The following is a 21,313-nucleotide window of genomic DNA, read 5'->3' on the forward strand; positions in this document are numbered from 1 at the left end:
GAAAAAGAGAAAATATTTCATCCCCATAACATTTCATCCCCATAACATTTCATCCATTTAGGTCACATGCACATATTGCACATTTCACAAGAAATGTAGTAGTAGCAAAGGAACAATTTCATGCAGTTGATGGATAATCAGAAATAGCATCCCTGGCACTATTACGTGACAGAGTTATATGAAAAGTTTATATACGTACAATATGGGAGAGATAACCAGAGGATTAAAGAGAATAAAGGATATTGAAGTTCCTAACCGACCACAAAAGTTGTATAATAATATATTACGACACCATCTACACCTATATCTGATACAGTTAATTCACACACAAATCAGTGTTTAAGTATGGCTTTGCTTTCAACACAGCGCAATAGAAGTACTGCCTTTTGAAGTGCCCACTGATGGAGTAAAAAAAAAAAAAAAAAAAAAAAAAAAAAAAAGATCCAGCATGACAATTAAACTGCAATACCTAGCAACTAACAATAATACTGGTTAATTGTCTTTAAAAAGTTGCAGATTTTTAGCTTCCTGTATTTGTTATGAAGACTTATTTGTCTGCCACTTTATCTACACCAAACTCACCTCACTCTGCAGCAAAATGAAGTATCAAAGTTCAGGTTAAAGTTCACAGGAGGAGTAACACAATAACATTACCCTAATTTTATGGAAATCCAGTCACAGTGTTCAGAGTATATTCTTAAGCACTTTCTCCTTTGCTTGCCACGGATAACCTAACAGCCAATGATAATTGAGTAGAATATAAGCAACTGCTTCTTATCAAGATGACATACAAATAGGGAAAGAATAGTATAGAAGAAAACCAACCAGAAGGATGAAAAAACTATGGGCTAACTTTTGTTTGCATCGATGTCATCACTAATGACATGCTGTGTGATGGCAGCAGGGAGCACGTCTAGCAGATCCACTGGCCAGTCTTTAGGGGAGGAGAAGGCAAGGGTTCAAGGTTGTGGTATCCAGCATGGGTCCAAGCCATCCATAGTACAAGATGAGATGACTGGCCTTTATCAAGCACTCTCAGCGAGGGATGCATCTACACTACCCTGTTTGCTCTTCCTCTATCCTTCTCCCTCTAGATTCCCACTTCTCTCTCCTCCTATTTACCCCCTTTTCGCTCTACCTCATTTCTCTTCCAATCTCTGTATATATATATATATTTCTCTCCATCTCTCTATTTATATTTCTCTCAATCTATATTTCTGTCTCTCCATCTCCCTTTCTTTCAAGTCCTACCTCTCTGTACCTACTGTAAGACCAGAAATTTTTCCCTGCATGAAACTTTCGTGAATTTTGAAAGAATGAAAGATTCCAAAAAGTCAAAATGCATATGAAAGTTCTTGTCTACACAATGCATTAAATGCCAGTGGCAATTCGCAAAAGTTTCACGCCAAAAAAAAAGGGCTATCAGCTCTATCTCATACAAAGTTTTGTGGGGTGAATGTTCCTGATTTTACAGTATCTGCATCTCTTTCTCTCCATCTCACTACCACTCTCACTATCCCTCAATTACTTTCACCATCTTCCGTCTCTCCCCCATCTCTCTCTCCCTCTCTCTCTACCCCTGTATCCCTACGTCTTACCCCCGCTCTCTCTCTACCAATCATTCTACCCCTCCCTCATCCAGTCCTTCAAACGTGGGAGTAGAGTCTGGAGGGGGCGATGCTGCTCTTCAGCGACACGTCATCCTCCCCCTTGTCGCTGTACAGCTGGGTCTTGCGGGCGCACTTCCACATGGCGGCGAAGACCCTGCTGAGGCCCAGCTCCTTGGGCTTGTCCAGACCACGCTGGATGCGGTGCTTCATCACCGCAATGAACTCCTTGTTGCTCAGCTTGCCGTCGTCTGGTTGTGGTTGTTATTGGTGCATGTGTGGTGTGTGTGTGAAACAAGGCAATACATAAACAATTAAATGTTTCATATTTGATGCACAGTACAGCAAGAAAGACATTAACCTCTACCAAGGAGATTATGTTTGTTTGTTTGTTCGTCTGTGTGCAAAATAATTCAAGAAGTTGTGAACGGATTTTTTTTTTCCATCATGCGTGTCGGGTGGAAATGAGCTGCTTGGCTAGTGCTTTTCTAGTTTAAAGTGTGGTTCTACTCCATACTCAAGTTGGTGTATGTAGAGCAAGATCAAACAAACAGTCAATGGTGCATGTTTAGGTTAAAGGGAAGGTAAACCCAAAGAGCAATGTGGATTGAGTGAAAGCAGCAACATTAGTAGAACACATCAGTGAAAGTTTGAGAAAAATCGGACAATCGATGCAAAAGTTATGAATTTTTAAAGTTTTGGTGTTGGAACCGCTGGATGAGGAGACTACTAGAGGATATGACGTATGAGTGGACAACAATACAAAGAAAATATAAAGGATATTCAACAAAAATTCACATTTCTAGAATTATGAAAGAGCAGTGGACCAACCACTTTCAGAAAGCAGGGGGAATAATTGCTACCCTTAACATATGTCAATATCAAGTTGATGGAATTTGTAATTTTCATGAAAAATGGATTTTTGTAGTATTTTCTTTATATTTTCTTTATATTGTAGTCCACTCATACGTCATAACCTCTAGTAGTCTCCTCATCCAGCGGTTCCAACACCAAAACTTTAAAAATTCATAACTTTTGCATCGATTGTCCGATTTTCTTCAAACTTTCACTGATGTGTTCTACTAATGTTGCTGCTTTCACTCAATCCACATTGTTCTTGGGGTTTATCTTCCCTTTAAAATCAGACATAACATAAGAGAGCTGCAATACAGTGACATCAGTCACAACCACATTATACAAAGCACAGAAAGTGATGATGTCATTTCCTCACTAATCTCTCACTGACAGACATACAAATTTCATTGAATTTCCTCTTTCTTTGTAAATAAAACAGAATAAGTTGCAGTTTCCCAAACAAATTACTGTAGCGTCAAAAGAACCAACAAGTGATGACAATTACAATGGGGAAGGAGAGTTGCAGTCATTAAATTGTTGACTAGAAACATGATTGTCAAGATTCAGAGCAATGTTCCAGCTGTGAGGTGATGATCACCATTTCTGATTTTGTAAAAAACTGAAGAAACTTTAAGATTCCTTAAGTCTCATAACATATGCAACATTCTCATAAACCTGTGACATTCTGTTCATGCAGCATCATTCCACTCAATAAACTCAATTTGGCAGAGAATAGACAAACATCCTAACCAGAACATTGGACACACTTTTTTTTTTCTTGTAAATGATTCAATCCACCACATAATACGATTGTGGTATCTTCTTCCTCAAGCCTCTCAAGGTTGCTAGTAAGATGTATATAATCTTACAACGCTCAACCAACAAATTTGTTCATGCCTGTATGGACCAACTCATGAGCACAAAGGACAGATCTACATTCAAACCATCTCCCCCAACCTCAGACACACATCATGTGCAGGACTTATCAGCGAGAGCATGCTTTATGAATTGAATGTTCTCGCTTGACATAAAACTAAAGCAGGCCAGTCTTGATACCATCTTAGCCCCCCCCCCCCCCCCCCCCCACAGCTCTCAAAGCATCACCAGCTTGTGATGACCTTTGAAAGGTCGCGTCTCCTGAGGTCATCAATATGTACTAAAAAAATCACTGCACTTTATGTCTTGTGACAGAAGTTTATTCTATTTTTTTCTAATACACCTCGGAATATAGGGTATTTGCCAATCTCCAGGGGTTTTTGGAGCAATTCACTTTTTCTTAATAATATCCAAAATTATTGTCAAAATCTGTATTTGGGCTCTGTTTCGGGAGGGAGATGGGGATAATGATAACGAAAAGTTACTTACCGTTCTCATCAAAGAGAGTGAAGCAGATGCTGACAACCCTGTCCGATAGATCCACGTTGGCAACCATCTTGGCCACATGCTTGAAGGTATCTGTCAACAAATCAGAATCAAGCAATGCTCTCAGAAAGAAGAACACAAGCAGAATACAACTGCAAATCAAAAAGAAAAATTGGTAATACACTAAACATCCATCCCCCCCCCCCCCTCATTCCAACACATATTGACCACTAACAGACTTGATATATACCCTTAAAAGTGAAAGTTCAGTATTAGCCATGGGGGTCAGTAATCCTCTTAGGCCAGTCCATTGTGTTTAGCTTGAAAAGCAGCCCAGTTTATGCAGCTACCAACGTGAACTTTATAATTTAGACAGATGACTTCACAGAGAACATTCTCAGGAGAATGAAACCCTGCAGAATTAACACATCAAACAATGTTTTTAAGACCATGTTTTTGGGGAGGTTTTCACAACATCACAAGTTTTTGTGAGACAAGTCTCATTTAATAACAGCTTTCTGCTTAAGCTAGACTGTCCATCTACAAAACTTTTGAAGTTGATGCAGATGCAAACTCACCAGGGTCTATAGCAGCTCCTGCAACATGGTAGAAGGATAAAGCTGTGTCCACATCGCTGATATTTCTCAGGAAAGCCTGGAGAGCTACAAACTCCTCAAATGTTACCCCCTATTGGAAAAGATGTAAACAGACCAATCACAATGACAGCTTTAATTTATATCATTGGTCCACAGCACCATGCTGTACAAATGCATCTTTTGGACGCATAAGCTAGGGATGGAGACAGTGCAAAGATACAGGGGGTGCTGCATCACGCTGGTAAGGTGTAGTGAAAAGTCACAATAAGCCTAGGTGAGTTTGTTCAAGTAAGATTCTCAAGTTGTTTATAAAATCCTTGCTCAATGAGGCTGACCATCATTCAGCTCAGTTTTCCCATTGGCTGAAGTACGACAAGGTGACTGCAGTCTATCAGGCGTAGGATGAAGTGCCATTTTAATTCCTTTGTACGTTACTTAGTAAGTTTGGCTTTGGAAATTGGGGGTAACATACACTATATATCTTCATAATACTCATTTAAAATGCTTGTATTCATACATTTTACAGGAGTACATCAAAGTTCTTAGCATTCTATTCCATGGTCCTCTTTTTCTCTTTCTCCCCTTCACTCTCCCTTCTCTCTCTCTCTCTCTCTCTCTCTCTCTCTCTCTCTCTCTCTCTCTCTTGGTGAATTATAAGATACACATTTAAACATTGTTTTGGACAATGGCATCTGCAAATCATAATCAGTCTTGAAGTTTATTAATACACATCAAGCACAGTTTTTAACAAAGTGTATAACTCCTAAATATTTATTTACTTATTTATTTTTGCAAAGGGTAGGTTACAAAAAAACAAACAACCACTGTATTTCATTCAGACCAAGACAAATTTATGCATCAAAGATAAAGACTTTGGTATGGTTTAAACCTTAAAGCATGCCCGACAAAGGCAATTGAAGTCCTTTTATTATGTGTTTAAAAAAAAAACAAAGTTCTAAAGTATTGTCACAATATCCTCAGTGGGACTGATCTTCAGTGTTTCCTGTGTGGCTGGTCCACAAGTAATATCCCACCTGCTCATCTTCCTCAAACTTCTTCTTGACCCGCTTGAGCATGCGTGAGCGCCGCTGCTTGGGTAGGTTGGCGTAGACCAGCAGGAGTTTGGCCAGACTACGCTCTGTGATGCGGCCGTCTTCTGGGTCATACCTCCTGAACTGTCGACGCAAAGAATTCATGTGCAGAACAATGAATGATTTTTAATTTTATTGCATTTAATCCTCCTCACATTCAGAATAGAGGGAATATTCCCTGAAACTTTTCTATATCAAATATGACAGAATCGAATGGAAAGATAATGCAGCATCTACACAAATGTACACTTAAAGTTATGTTGCAAATAAGATATAATGACATTTCCTGCTATCTACTGCTAGTTTTCCTCTCTTGTCTCTTTCCATCTCTCTTTCTACCTTTTAAGCTTGAAGAGATCCAGCTCTAGTCTTCTTGGACTCAAGAGAACTCCCTCTCTCTTTCTCTCAACCCCTACCCCTACCAAGACTCCTCCTCCTCACTCTCCTTTCTTTTTTTTTTTCTTGGCATGGCCCCAGTTAGAGAAGATCTACAGTGTAGCTCCACCGTCTGCAGCTGGAACTTACTGAACTGCTTTAAAGGCAACTTCTAGCTCAAACCCTTGTATGTGGTAGACACTCTCCTTCTCCTCCTCCTCCTCCTCCTCCTCATCATCATCATCATCATCATCACCATCATCATCATCATCATCACCATCATCATCATCATCATCATCATCACCAGCCATCCTCCTCCTCCTCCTCCTAATCATCATCATCATCCATCATCATCATCATCATCATCTTCCTCCTCCTCGCACTGCTCTCTGACTCACCTCTAGCTTAAGGAGATCTAGCCTCAGCTTCTGCTGGAACTCGTTGAATTGCTCAAAGGTCAGCTTCTTGCTCAGGTCCTTGCCAAAGAAGTAGGTATTGAGGGAGCTGTTGATGGGCTTGTCCAGGGTGTTTCCCGTCGTCTTTCTGTCCCGGTGGCGCTTTCCCGTTGCTGTCTGTGCCCTCATCACGTCTGTAACCTACATGGGAAGGGATACAGGTGTTTGTTCTTTTTTGTTTGTTTGTTTGTTTGTTTGTTTGTTTTTAATAGCTTGAATGGCATCTACTAAGATAGGTTCACTGCTTGTCATGTGACCATGCACTGTCCACACAGTGTCTTTTGGAATCACTTTCAGAAGGTTACTAAATTCTGCTGACATCATCTTACTTCAACCTCCACATTCTATAATGTCTTTCATACAATTGTGGCATGCTTCAACTTCTTATGGTTGCTTACCTTGTGATGTGACTGTCACAACTAAATATCAGTACTCATCATTATCAATGTCACTTGCATCTATCATTTTCAGTAACAATATCAATCTGTTTCTTTTCCAGACCCTGACTATAACAATTTGCATCTGAGAGCTTTTGTCTTCAAAACATGACCAGCTACAGTATATGTATCTGCCAAAACACAAACAGAAAGCAGCACCAATAGCAAGATGTTCCAAGACTGCTCCAACTCTCCTACCTGGCAGAATTCATCATATGACACTTCCCCGTCTCCGTTCAGGTCAAAGAGGCGGAATGCGATCTCAAAGTGTCTCTCTGGAGCTGAGGAGTGAAATGTACACAGATGATGGAAAGGGATTAGATAGGACCAAAAAAAAAAGTATATTCTGGCTCTGGGTGAATTCCTAGCGCCATGTTTCATCTAGTACTTTAGAATCAGTGCAATATTTCCTTAAGTTAACTGTGGCAACAGTTAGGCAAGACAATTCAGCTGGGAGCATTTTAATTGTGGCTATGGTACTGTACATGTGTACAACAATTACAAACCCCTTCATGAAATGAGGTCTATGAACTTTAAGGCTATGCACACTTGGTTGTCTGGTTACCCACAGTTAGCAAAGATCACATATCAAAAGTATTTCTCACTGACAAGAAAGGGGAATACACATACCTCATAAACGTATCCAAATTAGGCAAAATTGCATAAAATACATGGAGATATCTACCATTGCAAAAGGGGTAGCTTTGTGTGTTGATGGAAAATTAAACTACATGGTGTATACAATGTAGGAGTCAAGTCACTTACACTGCCACTTCCAAATCAATTTCATTCCTGGCTGAGTTCTCATGACTGAATAAGCCAAATTTTCCACAAAATTTTCAAGTCCATCGAGAGTGTGCATCCATGACTACAAGGCACAGAAAATGCTAAATTCAGTACACACCCCTTCTTCTTTCACTACACATAAGGAATTTAACATATCTACAATCAACTCACTGGAGAGGACTGTAAGGAGGAACATGTAGTCAGAGAAGGAGATGAGGCCACACTCCCCCAGCAACCGAAAGATGCTATCCTCGTCAAGCTCGCCGTGGTCGGCCTTGTACTTCTGCAGAGACACAGAGGCAGGGCCAAGGCAAAGTAAGGCTTTGCAAACATGCACTTCCCTATCATAAAGTGGTCACGAATATCAGAGCGTGTGTGATGTGTGAAATGAAGGCACCAACCATCACGTGATTCCAATGCCTGTGAAACTTGTGTAAATTCCAGCTTTTTCTATGTATGATAAGAAGGCAACATCCACAGCTTGACTGCCTCAAACCTACTGATGATCTAAACTATGCAACATCGATGCTACCTTTCTATTCCGCTGAAGTTGCACACAATCATTAGAATGGAATTGACTGGCACAAGTAGACTACCAACAGAAATAATCCTAGATTAAGCAGGTGATCCAATCTTTCCATGAAACTTCTCACACATTTGCTGCTGAGCGATGTGAATGAGTTCAAGCCATGGCAACATTCACAGTTAAACAGGCAGACACAGCTAATCAAGTTACTACTGATAGCAATTCAAATACATAATTTTATTCAAGACAATATCAGCAACCCCTATGATACATGCCTACAACTCTCAACCTAAAATTGCACTTCGTCGGCATCACTGTTTCAGATATATCAATTTCCATGAGAGATGTATATATATCTGGTTGGTTTTTTTTTTAAAGAAAGTAAAGAAATGAAAATTTATTCCAATAAACAACTTGTACACAAAAACCACCAGAAAGTACCCTGGAGGAAAATAAAATTTTGTCAGTGTGTAAAAAAAAAGAAATGTGTTGATACACGCACAGGACAATCCTATTTTTTTAAGTTGGACAAGGAGAGCATCAACATATTCGTACCTTGGGGTCAATCCTCTTGAACTGATCAAGGCCCAGGCCATCTGGCTGCTTCTCGTCTGGAGTGATGGACCTGATAAAGTCAGCCGGCACCATGTATACTTCATCCTCATTCATCACCTTGAGGGTGGCGAAGTAGCGGAAAATCTTGTCCGGTGTGGAGTATGCTCTGATCCGGTTCTCGTACTCGATGATCTGTGGTGTTGGCAGTAATTAACCATTAGTTGCAGTTATCTCGCATCTACACTATACGAGTATGTCAGATAATTTTCTATTGGCCTCAATTAACACTATACCCTATTATTTCAACAACAATAAATGGTAACACAGCCACTCATTCATAAATTTTTATGATTTCCAAAAATTGTTTGTCGATACTGAATAAGAAAGGTATTGCAATTGACAAGACAAATTGCCCTAATCAACATAAATTAGCACTGAATTGAGAAGTGTTTCAGTAGTAATAGCCATGACAAAAAGAAATCATGGGCACACATACCCTGCCAGGATTCTTTTGTCATGGCTACTACTAGAACACTAATCAATTCAGTACTTAATTAAGTCGATATAGGGCAATTTGTTGATCAGCTGCAATTACAAAAAAAAAAAACTCACAAGAATTTCATTAACGTGGAAGAGAAGTATTGTTTCACATCTTCCTTCTTGTCTTGTTGAAAAATATCATATTGAAGAATTTTGTAGTTAAATTAATCCCCCACTCCCACTACATCTTTAAGATGACTACCCAAAATGATGTAAGGAAAAATAAAACCAATGCACTTTACACCACCACCACAAACAAACAACAATCAAACAAAGAGCAGAATACCATCTTACCCTTCTGTCCCTGAACCCTGGCCCTTTACGCTTCTTCTTTCCTCTTTGCTCCTCCTCCTCCCCCTCCTCCCCGTCACTTTCCCTGGATTCTGCATCCTGGGCTTGAACCGAGCTGCTGCTGGCTCGCAGTGTTCTTGGGAGAGACAGACAGAGAGATTGAAAAAATAGAGAACTCTTCGCTACAAACTTCCAACTTATGGTTCTTGCACTAGCTGACACACACAAGTATTCAATTTTAATTATGCTCAGGAAGAGAGAGGCTTGTGAGCACAAGGACCACAGGACTGATGGCTTTAAAGGGATAGTATAGTCTTGGTTGAGGTGAAAATTCAGCTTTTAACTTTTTGCGAGATACTTATAAACCACTGTATGAGATGTTAAAGAGCATTCAATTCTAAAGGGAATTCAAAGTATACTTGATGAAAATCAATTTTGAAATGGCTGAGACATCCACAAACAAAGTGAAACAAAATGAAACAGAGTGGTCCTAATAAAAAAGGTGGGTCCCTGCTTTTATTTGGATCATTCAGTTTTGGGTATTGCAGCCATTTCAAAACCAATTTTCATCAAATAAACTTTTAATTTCTCTTAGAATTATACGCTCTTTCATATTTCATAAGAAGTTTCACATTATCTAAAAACAAAAAAGCAAAATATCATCAAAAGAAGTTGGATACCTGGAGCCCCATCTCAACTGAAAACTGCACCACCCCTTTAAGTCTCCTCCAAAGGACTAGGCAATGAGAATAAAGTATCATTATGAGCAAAACCACTGTTGCCATGAGGCTGAACCAAGGACCTCAGAATTGATAGTTTGTGGTCTACTGAATCAGAGCAGTTCCTTACAGACATATGAGCCCAGAAAGTACAGTAATTAATAGTCCAAAATATACACATTGCCCCTGCCTACCCTTTTTTCTATTTCATAAATATACTTGCCTTTAACTATCCCCTTTTACCCTGGGACCTTTGTTTAGGTTTGCAGACATGTGACCTGCTAAATATGCATGTATTCACAGGCATAGTTCTGTTTGCAAAGAAAACTTGTGGCAAAGAAATACACAACAATTTCACACTAGCTACACAGTACATTAATTGACAGACGATACATTTTAAATACCAAAATTTACAAGAATGTTATCAATATCACAATAAAGATGAATTATCTATTGACAATCAAAACCAAGATCGCTACACATGTTACAGAGTAAAATGGCAACTGTAACAGTTGACACTAAATGAAATTATTTGTTTAAAATTGTATTTACACTTGTACTTGTCTGTACAATTCTTACAGCATCCAAAACATTTTCATATCAATATTCAGACAACTGTACTAAAAAGAATGCTGCTGCTAAAATCATTTTCCTCACCTTTCCCACACAAAGCCACCTGCCACTATTCCAGCAGTACCACCGACCAGTGCAGCCAGCAGGCCTCGATTCGAGAACCCTTGGTTTGGGGGCATCGTGGTGATCTGCCTCCAGTGCTGCTGTGCCAGCACCTGCAGGCCTCTTCGGGCGACTGCACGCAACATTCTCTCTGGCAACTGCTGGCTTTTTGTGCCAAGACAATGAAAACAAATAGTCAAAAAGATGAGCATACACATATTTCTGTTCAATCTCACTAGCAATAGCCAAGGACTCATTGAAGGCCACCTATATTCACTTTACAATTATATAGTAATTATCTCTGTTTGCGAAAGGGTGCCTATTTGCGGCAGGGGCAGTTTCATTTGTTGATGAACTTGCTCATCATGTGCAGAGAGGACTCACACTTCCCATAACCTGCATGAGTATTAACTCCCACTTGTGTTCTTTAGTGAGACTAAGCACACTTGATGCTCTTGAGCTGTTTCATCAGTGTTTTTATCGCAGCCCCTGCTTCAAATAGACATCCTGTCACAAACAGAAAAAATTACTCTGTGTTGTAATTTTGCTGATAATGTGTAGAACTCTAGAATACAAAATTATGGAGTCTATAGTGATTCGCAAACTTTGTGAAAATTAAAGTAAACCCTCGCAAAAATATTACAGCTTAGATTCGATCTATAGTGATACAGTGCTGGGTAGGCCGCAGAATTTGCTGCAGCTACATTTCCTTAGTTTCACATTACCAGGGCTGCCAAATCTCACTCATTGAGAGTGAGACTCACTCATTTTGGTCCTTTCTCACTCTAAAACTTTATTTTATTTGCATGCATTTCTATTGATCTCACCCATTTTTTTGACTCGTAAATTATAGCATTGGCCTATGGAAGTCTCACACTCAACTAGTTTCCAATGTTGGCAGCGCTGCATTCCATAGTCAGGATCTAACTTAGAATCTAAAATAAACTGAGTTATGACATGAAACTGAGTCTGTCTCCTGTGATTGTGAAGCCGAGGTAAATGTATATTTCCTATATTCTGTGTAGGCTAGTAAATTATAGAGATCATACATAATAAATATGTACAGTATCATCACCGTAAAATACATTTCCTGACGACTATAAAAAGTAATATTAGGCTACATGTAATTTACTATTATTAGTATTCTAATAGCAGATAGAGTTTGACAAATCATCTACATGATCATTTAGCTCTCTAGAAAGTACACAAGCTACAAGCATCACGTCGTTTTGAGGGTATGGGACTGCAGTCACATCGATGGAAAAACAATCAGTAGGCCCCCTACATTCAATCGGTTTTATCCAACATTCCTGGCCACGAAATGTGGTTTCTACCATTGTGCGAAACATGTAAAATGTTGCACTATGAACTTACAATTTCAAAACAACACCAGCTGGGCACCGAGCTGTGCTATATGAGTTAGCTGCACTTGTCAGGCACCCTTTCTGTTTTCCAATTCCCGTAGTCTTTCGTCGCGCATAGCGCGCGTAATGCGTAGTACGTGACTCATTGCACGGCGTGTACGGTACATGTATACATGTACTGTACATTTTACATTATAGAAATTCCAATACTACAATGCATCGCTTACTAGGTAGTAAATAACAGTGTGGCAAATGTACGTGTACTCAGTAACTGCTAGAAGCCTCACAAGATTTCCGTCAATTGCTGGTGAATTTCTGTTTGATCGCATCATCATATCCCCAGGAAAGGTGTATCTGAGTTTGAGAGATACCTGTAAGTTTGATAACTGTAAATCTATGAAATTAATTAAACTGTCACTCACTTATTTCACTGCTTGCTCGGACCTGGTGGCAAGACATACATCTAAGTACATGGGACTGTGATCAAGCACAAGCCAAGTGTTTATGTGGTTCCGTGACGTGACACAACTGACAGTGCTGCTGAGCTGTGTAACCTAAACATTGGTTAGAGATTTAAACTTTACCGGCACATGGAATGGCGTGGTCTTCATTCATAATCTTGAATTAGTGGCTGTGTAGCCTAGAAAAAAACTCAGTTTGTGTCTTTAGCAGAGAGGCCAGAGCTGCCAAGCAACTCTCCCAGATTCTGTGTAGTGTGCGGTGATCAGTGTGAGACTCCAACAATTAATAGTAACCTTCAATTCAATTCAATTCAATAGAACATTTATTTCCAGTTCAATTCGTGTAACAGCAGTAACAATTCAGTAATGACAAACTGGAGGTGACAACTCAGTAAGCACAGCTTGAAGTGAGTGCACCTTTAACATTTGAAAATGTATTTGAATCTGATTGAAACATAGCTAAAAAGACACTTTTGTTTAAAATACATATATTTACAAGACGAAGTACAGATACAAATCATGGGCAATGTGCTTTTAAAATTATCTCCCAATACTATAGAAACTCTACTAATTATTGGTAAAAATCTCCCGGATTTTGATTGTGGATGAGGATGACAGATTGTCCTTTCTGTTAGTGTTGCAGTACCGGCAAGCCATCCCGGAAAAAAAAAAAAAAATTCTACCATTTGTCTAATATTTCACTTTCACATCATTCGTCTTTTTCAAGCATTCGTCTTTTGTAAACCATTCATCTTTTTTACAACCATTCGTCTTTTTGCAACCCCTTCATCTTTTTCACAACCAATTGTCTTTTTGTAAACCATTTCACTTTCACATCATTCGTCTTTTTTAAGCATTCATCTTTTTGTAAACCATTTCACTTTCACATCAATCGTCTTTTTTAAGCATTCGTCTTTGTAATTAAACCAGTTTACTTTCACATTATTCATCTTTTTTAAGCATTTGTCTTTTTGTAAACCATTTCACTTTCACATCATTTATCTTTGTTTACAACTGTTCGTCTTTTTGCAACCCTTTCATCTTTTTCACAGCCATTTGTCTTGTCAATTAAAATTCATTTTTCATGAAAATTATACATTCCAAACAACTTGATACTGACATATGTTAGGGTAGCAATTATTCCTTGCTTTCTGAAAGCAGTTAGTCAAGTGCTCTTTCATTATTCTTGGAAAGTTAATTTTTGTGGAATTCCCTTTATATTTTCTTCATATTCTTGTCCACTCATACGTCATAACCTCTAGTAGTCTCCTCATCCAGCGGTTCCAACAACAAAACTTTAAAAATTCATAACTTTTGCATCATTTGTTTGATTTTCCTCAAACTTTCACTGATGTGTTCTACGAAATGTTGCTGTTTTCACTCAATCCACATTGCTCTTTGGGTTTGGGTTCCCTTTAAACTAAAGAGTTCAAGTAAATGCAATATTGATAGTGCGATGGATTGCATTCTGTTAACTGCATTAATTTTTCTTCCACTTTCTCTTCTCAGCTGTGAAAATTGATTAACACGTTTATTGTCAAATCTTAGAATCTAAAACATTCCACAACAAGTATGGAGAATATATATTTTAACAATGTACTTTTCTCAGATGTTTGGATACAACAAGAGTCCGGATATAATGAGAAAAATCACCTGGAACTGACGATCTCATTATATCCAGATTCCTCATTGGTTAAAAAAAAAAAAGTTCATGTTTTCAATAAAAGTGACTCTCATAATTTCTACAGTCCCTTTAGTGTTTTATCATTCTTATTTAATTTCTTATTGTTTCTTATATTATTCATAATATGTATGTGTACAATGTATGTCTTTTAGCACACAGGAAGGTGACCAGAAGGGGTTTTCATAGAAACGATTTACTCAGGACTGGTTTACAACAACCTGTATCACCCATCACTGACACCACTGACTGGTGGTCACGTGTAAAGGAGACGGAGTGAAAAAAGTTTGACATCCATGATCACGTAGCAGCAGAGCCGATCACGATGCAAGTGTCTCAGTACCGCGGCGTCCTCTATCTCCAGTACTTCTTGCTTTTCGTGGACCTCTTTGTCAATGCCTTCTGTGACCTCCTCCGACTGGACAATGTCACGCAGCTGGTTCTCTTCATGTGAGTGTGCCACTATGTGGTGTCTCTCTGTATGTATGTCTGTGTTCATTCACGCTGTGAGTTATGCTTGCAAATGTGGACATTTTTTGCTGTACTCACCAGCCAGTGTAAGATCCGTACTTTTGGCCGACATTTGTGGTCAAGATATATGGATGCAATAAGAAAGAAAAGAAAAAAAAAAAGATATGTACACGTTACCCAGGTAACCATTGATATAAAACAAAGTACCATCATCATTTGGTCACCAGGTCCAGGGCCCACAACTATATGCACAGGTAGTGAAATGAACTGTGTCAGCAATTGTCTTTCATCCTTTGGGCCTGTTTGCAAGAGTTCTGTTTGTGCCCATTCTCAGCAATTATTATTTTCGTAACTCAAACCGTTCAAGAAAACAGCTTTAGCAAGAGTGTATACCACATTTTTTTTAAATGATGATATACCAGGTACTAATAACTTCCTTGTACAGGTTGTAAGTGTAGAAAGTGCAGCCACCAGTACCTTAGATTGTCCTTGGTCATTGAAGCTTTGCCTTTTATGAATTGAAAAAAAAAAATGAATTGTTTGGACTAAGAGCACTGTGGTACAGTGCTCTGAATTTGTGAACATAAGGTGTTTAGTTCAGTTCCTGCTCAGTGAGTTCATCCTCGGACAAAATGTTCTGCCCACTATACAACCTTATGTATGTCCCCCTTGATCCAGGTGTATAGATGGGTGCTTGGCAGTGTTGGGGTAGTGATAATGGTAATGCCCTCTGGTAGAGCCCTCTGGTAGAGCAGTGTTTACACTGAAAAGGTCACCCTGGCTACATGTAAAGACTTCATTCATTTTGTGAAGACTGTAACCCTGTTCAGGGGTCGCACTTAACTTTTTTTTTTTTAACTAGCCAGGCGGACTACTGAGAATCAATTTTGACACTGAAGCAATATTTTGGCTAGCCAGACAGACTAGTAACTTCAGAATTTTATGATTTTTAGCTAGTCCAACGTGATTTTGGGTGGCCAGTGGTCAGTGGACCATCGCCAATTTCGAACCCTGCTGTTCAGTTGCTGGCTGTCAGACTTAGCATTGTTTTACAAAGCAATCTTTGAAGAAAAATATCAAAAAGCTGTGCAAAATGTCAACTTATTTTTCTCATGCAAACACTGTAATTCGACAGATTGAAAGTAATGGTGACAAGTACTTGGACATTTATTACCAGTACCTTGATGCATGCTGTTTCGTCTGTCTTCTCAAGTACCCTAAATGAAGCTTTGAGACATTCATTTACGTGCATGCTAGATAAGTAGTTGCAGTATGGCATTTCAAATGCATTTAATATGCATGACCTTACGCATTTAATATGCATGACCTTATACCAGGATAAGAGCTACAGTACAAATGTAGGTATCAAGGGAAGGACAATGCTTACATATCCATTGGTTTCACATAAATTATTTGTGCTGTTACTTTATGTATGTATACCACGATATATGTTTTGTATGTATGGTTCCTCTTTAAATCTCTCCCCTGCAGTGTGACCATACAGTGCACCCTATCATGTAGGAAGGGGTTTACAGAGAGAGGTAAAATTGTACATAGTACCTGTTTGCTAGTGTTTGATATTTTATCAACAACCAATATGTGCATTCTCTTTATCTTCTTTTAGCATTCAAGACATCAGTCAGATCTTCGCCACCATCGTTATGTTTCTCATGTTCTTCAACACGTATGTCTTCCAAGCGGGTTTGGTTGGCTACCTCATCACCAAATTCAAGTTCACCATCGCAATTCTCTTTCTCTACTTCATGCTGTGTGTGGGGCTGCATATATGGACTGTGGTAAGAATATGTTTCCCTGTATGAGAATGTGCCAAATGGTATGAGTGGAGCTGGTTAAAGGTCATCTAAAATTGTTACTGTAAAAAAAAAGGGGGAAAAACAGAAACAATGGCATTGATTCCTGTATAGATGATACTGCATTTTTCTAATACAGAATATGACAAAATTGTGCGTGAAACAACAATTTAGCTCTGATAGTATGATTGGGTTTACACAAGTCTTCCACAATATCTTGACTAGAGCCCTTACGCCAAAGAATGCGAGAATCTTGCTTAGTCTTAAAGTTGTAGGTATCTGTGGTACAAGACTGCGTGGCTATGAAATTATTTTGTTCAAAAAAAAAAAAAAAAACTAAAAAAAAAGCTTCACAAAATCACCCATGGGTGAAGTTCTTTGAGTACAGAGTACATGCTATTGCTTGTTATTGTCACTTACCTCATGCTTGCTACTGAAAGCATCTTCCAAGAACATGGAAGTCAACTTTTTTTGTCATTTTGTGTAGACTAAGAATGAGGAATTGTGCACAAGAAGTCGAAGTCTCTTAACTAAGATGGCTGTCTTAACTGGTTGACTTGATGACATACAAGATGATATGTAATGATATTCCTATCTCATAGATCATGTATGTGATTTTGCTGTATATGGCCTTTTAATACCGATTCCAATGCTACCTTTTTCTTTAGCAGTTTCAGTGAAGAACAGATCTCTCTTTGAAATAAATGTTCACCTCATAGAAAGACTTAGATGTGATGCCTTAGGGCTAGAAGTAGCTAAGTTGTGTGAAGAAAAGGAAGCAATCAAATAAAAGCAAGCAGTTCCAAGACAATACTAGTAGGCTTAAGTTGCCATTGATGGAGAGAGCATAATGATTAGAAGGAAAGACAAAAGACTCGATGTCACAGAACTTTGACAAGAAAACAGTATGCCATCATTTCATTGTGCAGTTTGTATAAAATCATATCTCACCTTTATGCAGTGGTTATTACCCACAAATTGCCATGGTTAGTAAATCTGGTAAAAATACATGGAATACTGTAACAGCGAAAGCAAAATAATGGAACATCCTCATAGTGATAATTTGTATCGATTGTAACTTGACTGAATACCATGGAGTGTCTGTCACTACAGTAGCGATAGCTCACACTGTGGATATGTTCAACTTGTGATGTCCCATACTATACTTTCATCTTTCAGACTCTGCGATGGAACAATGTGGATGCCTACATATGGCATAATGGCTACCAGGCCTTGTATGTCTTTCAGAGAGTTGGTAAGTCGATATTGCTTAAATTCGTACCCCTTGTGTTATCACTTCCAACCATCATTACCGGTACCCTGTAAACTGCAAAGGGTAATGATGTGGTTAAGTACAAGAAAGGAGAGAAAACTGAGTAAACAGGGTAGAGGCTGAAAGAGCAGATTCTAAGCTCTAGAATGATGTTCCTGTATAACTCAATTCAGTCGAATGTTAAATGCAATGTATCATTGCATGGTCACTTTATTACAGTATTCTGTGGGGAATTCATGTTCTAGCCTATGTGTTGCATTGAATATACTTTGATATTGCACATGAAAATCAAGCAAAAAAATATGTGTTTTTAATGTGCCGCTAAAATGCATTATATAGATAGAAATGCCATTTGCCCTAATGGATAAAAATTGTAAAGTATTTCCTTCACACAGAAAGGGTAAAAGTTATATCTTTGTCAGGAGTCAGAATCGATGACCTTCATCAAAATGTAAATGAAGGGCTGTGTACTTGTGGCAGCCGTAATGGAGGCATCCCAGTCAACTTGGTGCAGTAGTCAATTTGCTCTACAGTGTAGTTCCTGATAAAGTTGTCATTGTGAGTTGCAGCATTAAAACAGGAGTGGCCGTCTGTTGCCTATCTCTTCAGTTCGCATGAAGTGTTCATCATAAAATGACATCTGTCATCAGTGTGGGCATTGTTAACTTTGGTATGATGCTACACCGTACATTTTTCTTTCTAAAAGCTCTGTATGGGTATTCCATTTGCGGCAATGGAAATAAGTTCATTATCTCGTAAATCATCAAGTGTCGCTGCTTTCATTTTCAATGAGTTCTACATTCAGAAGTAGTCATCCTATCAAAACTTGAGAGAAGTGGGTGTTCTCTCCTGGTTTGTAAAGTGGGAAGCTTTCGCTCTGTTGGTTTAGAGTGTACCACATAGATACTTTCTTGGCAGGTTGTGGTCCTGATGTGTAAGTCGAGTCTATGGCAATTACCCCCTGGACAATTACCCCAGACCCTTCCCCTGACCCTAGCCATAATCCTAATCCTGGTCCTAACCCTAAACCAAACTTTTACCCTACACCTAACCTTAACCCTAATCTTTACTCTAACCTTATCACTTACTAGTATTTAGCCGGGGGTTAATTGTCCTGTGAGGTAATTGCCCTGATACGGTGTAAGTCATATGAAATGTCTACTTTGAAATCACATGTGAAAACACTGTCACCATGAATAATGTAATCTCCTGGTGTTACATATTGGAACAATTGCCACCCCCCGGGTTAGGTTTAGGGTTAGATTTGGGGTTAGGGTTAGGAGTAGGTTCAGGATTAGAATTAGGGTTAGGGTCAGGGGAAGGGTCTAGGGTAATTGCCTAAGGGGTAAATGTCCTAGACCCATTTGTTAATCTATAAACTGTTCCATCTATTTGCTCATTTGTGTGCCAGGGGCGGTATTCTACTACTACTACTACAAGCGCACAGCCCTGAGGCTGGGAGATCCCCGGTTCTACCGCGATTCACCATGGCTGAGGGAGCAGTTTGACAAAGTCAGATGAGCCAAGAATCAACGCAGTTGTCCATATTGTAAAGTATTTATGCAATTGGTTTGATTTATGACCAAATAATTTACGTGTACATGAAAGTGGCAGTACTGGTGTTCATGCAACAGAAGTCGAGTTATTTATACATTGTGTCAAGAGCTCCTGCCCAGTTTGTGTATACTTGTTTGTCATACTGAGTCTGAAAGCAAGAATTTTTAAATCAAAGTTCACACACAAAGTGTTTATTACCTCCACTAAGGAAGTTATGTTTTTGCTGACGTTGGTTGGTTTGTTTGTTTTTCTGTCTATTTGCAAGTTAACTCAAACAGTTGTGAACGGATTTGGATGAAATTTACAGGAAAAGATAATAATGACACAGGGAAGAGATTATTAAATTGTGGCCATGATCCAGATTGCTGTCTGGATCCGCGATCTTTTTATTCTTTCTTTTTTTTTTTTTTTTTTTTTTTTTGAAGGATCCTTTATCATTGGCAAATGGGGCCTACAAACTGGAACTTCAAGCTTCGCGTGTATGAGGTGTGCATATGTGCACTGATGGGGTGCTCTTGATACACAGCAGGAAGTTAAGGTGGAAACACTAGAAAGGATTGGAAATAGAGTCATTTTTAGCATATTAATTATGTGGAAATGAGCTGCTTGGTGGAGGTCTGTGCTCTGCGAGTGCTTTGCTATTATTGTTCATGTGTTCTGTCTATTGAGCAATACAAATAAGGTGAATTTGTTCTTATTTTGCAGTCTAAGCAAATTTTGAATTCAAGTCCATTATCATATTGGATATTGACTTGTGCGCATGTAGTTAGACACACCGGGCTGCAGTATTATGCTCATTAACCCTTTGAGGACGGACTGATATTTTGCTATAGCACGCATTTCCCATAGACACCTGCCTGAGTATTCTCAGGACTGGTCTTCAACGGGGTAATGTGGCACATGAGTATAAAACATCAAAATAAACAAACCTACAAACAGATAAAATACTCATTGTCATCAGATGACTAGATCAATCAATAGATTTATTACTGGTACACAGACAGACACTGTGTACACAACCATTGGGGTGCCTATGTGTCAATAGTAACGTACACTATGTTTGCTGATATTACACAGCTGCTCATTAAAATGAGACTGCTTCACATTTCAGCCATTTCTGAAGTTTCTGCCTAGGATCAATGGTCACAGATGTTTCCCCTGTTTCAAAATGAATCATTTGGTCTGATGTTGTTCTTTTGTCTGTAAATTACTAAAAATTAGTCTCCACTGTACAAAAGCTTACATAATGCCCATATTTGTCATTGATAAAATATGGAAGTTACTGAAATGAGTTCACCCATATTTTGTTAGGCAATTATATGATATGAAGTAGGAAAGGCAGGGAGGAATCCCCTTCAGAAATTTACATTGTCAGTATTAAGTCTTATAACTGTAAAGTTTATGGTAAACTAGTACAAGCAGTAATTACTACCTTGGTAATTGTAAAATATTGGCAGTGAGTTAGTGAAAGGAAAATGAGACATCTTGTTGTACCCATGGAGTTAGAGTTTTGATCAGTGTGAGGTGATAGTAAGCATAAGATGATAGTAAGCTTTGGATTTACATGCATGACTCTTGTGATCTGCAATGTGACATCGGCCCCAAGACCTGTGCATATCTCCAGTTGAGGATCATGTTTTCACCCCAATCCTACAAAACCTACATTTTGGGGTGATCCTGACCTGGGGGGGGGGGGGGGGGGGGGAAGTATCATCTTCTTCATATAGGCTGTGTTCATTCGATTATGCCTATGCCTGTGTGTTGCATATCAATTTTTTTTTTTTTTTTTGGTATGACAGGGACTTGTGTGGAGGGCAGGCTTGAC

General features: G+C 38.9%; 2 protein-coding genes across 2 annotated transcripts; one reads left to right on the top strand and one right to left on the bottom strand.

The window, feature by feature from the left end:
* Positions 1-1,257: 1,257 nt before the first annotated feature.
* Positions 1,258-12,298, bottom strand: LOC140228261 (calcium uptake protein 1, mitochondrial-like). Its single transcript, XM_072308488.1, has 11 exons — positions 12,245-12,298; positions 10,853-11,037; positions 9,480-9,612; positions 8,646-8,837; positions 7,736-7,847; positions 6,977-7,059; positions 6,285-6,482; positions 5,455-5,595; positions 4,403-4,511; positions 3,828-3,917; positions 1,258-1,858 (listed from the first exon to the last, which is right to left on the bottom strand). The coding sequence occupies exons 2-11, from the start codon at positions 11,014-11,016 to the stop codon at positions 1,647-1,649; spliced, it is 1,434 nt and encodes a 477-aa protein (XP_072164589.1). The 5' UTR covers positions 11,017-11,037; positions 12,245-12,298; the 3' UTR covers positions 1,258-1,646.
* Positions 12,299-12,503: 205 nt separating this feature from the next.
* On the top strand, positions 12,504-19,509 carry LOC140228264 (transmembrane protein 138-like). The gene is made up of 5 exons (XM_072308490.1): positions 12,504-12,607; positions 14,539-14,826; positions 16,472-16,643; positions 17,838-17,913; positions 19,343-19,509. The coding sequence occupies exons 2-5, from the start codon at positions 14,702-14,704 to the stop codon at positions 19,450-19,452; spliced, it is 483 nt and encodes a 160-aa protein (XP_072164591.1). The 5' UTR covers positions 12,504-12,607; positions 14,539-14,701; the 3' UTR covers positions 19,453-19,509.
* The last annotated feature ends 1,804 nt before the right edge of the window (positions 19,510-21,313 follow it).

The sequence above is a fragment of the Diadema setosum genome, chromosome 5 (assembly GCF_964275005.1).
Source record: "Diadema setosum chromosome 5, eeDiaSeto1, whole genome shotgun sequence".
Classification (NCBI taxonomy): domain Eukaryota; kingdom Metazoa; phylum Echinodermata; class Echinoidea; order Diadematoida; family Diadematidae; genus Diadema; species Diadema setosum.

What these genes read in the sequence shown, in the direction of transcription:
- LOC140228261 (XM_072308488.1), bottom strand. Translation starts at nt 11,016, where the DNA reads ATGTTGCGTGCAGTCGCCCGAAGAGGCCTGCAGGTGCTGGCACAGCAG. An exon ending in CAGGGTTCAGGGACAGAAGG is followed by an intron (nt 8,838 to 9,479) that starts GTAAGATGGTAT and finishes CCAACACCACAG; the next exon opens with ATCATCGAGTACGAGAACCG. An exon ending in CACTCTCTTTGATGAGAACG is followed by an intron (nt 1,859 to 3,827) that starts GTAAGTAACTTT and finishes AACCACAACCAG; the next exon opens with ACGACGGCAAGCTGAGCAAC.
- LOC140228264 (XM_072308490.1), top strand. Translation starts at nt 14,702, where the DNA reads ATGCAAGTGTCTCAGTACCGCGGCGTCCTCTATCTCCAGTACTTCTTG. An exon ending in ACGCAGCTGGTTCTCTTCAT is followed by an intron (nt 14,827 to 16,471) that starts GTGAGTGTGCCA and finishes ATCTTCTTTTAG; the next exon opens with CATTCAAGACATCAGTCAGA. An exon ending in GTATGTCTTTCAGAGAGTTG is followed by an intron (nt 17,914 to 19,342) that starts GTAAGTCGATAT and finishes TTTGTGTGCCAG; the next exon opens with GGGCGGTATTCTACTACTAC.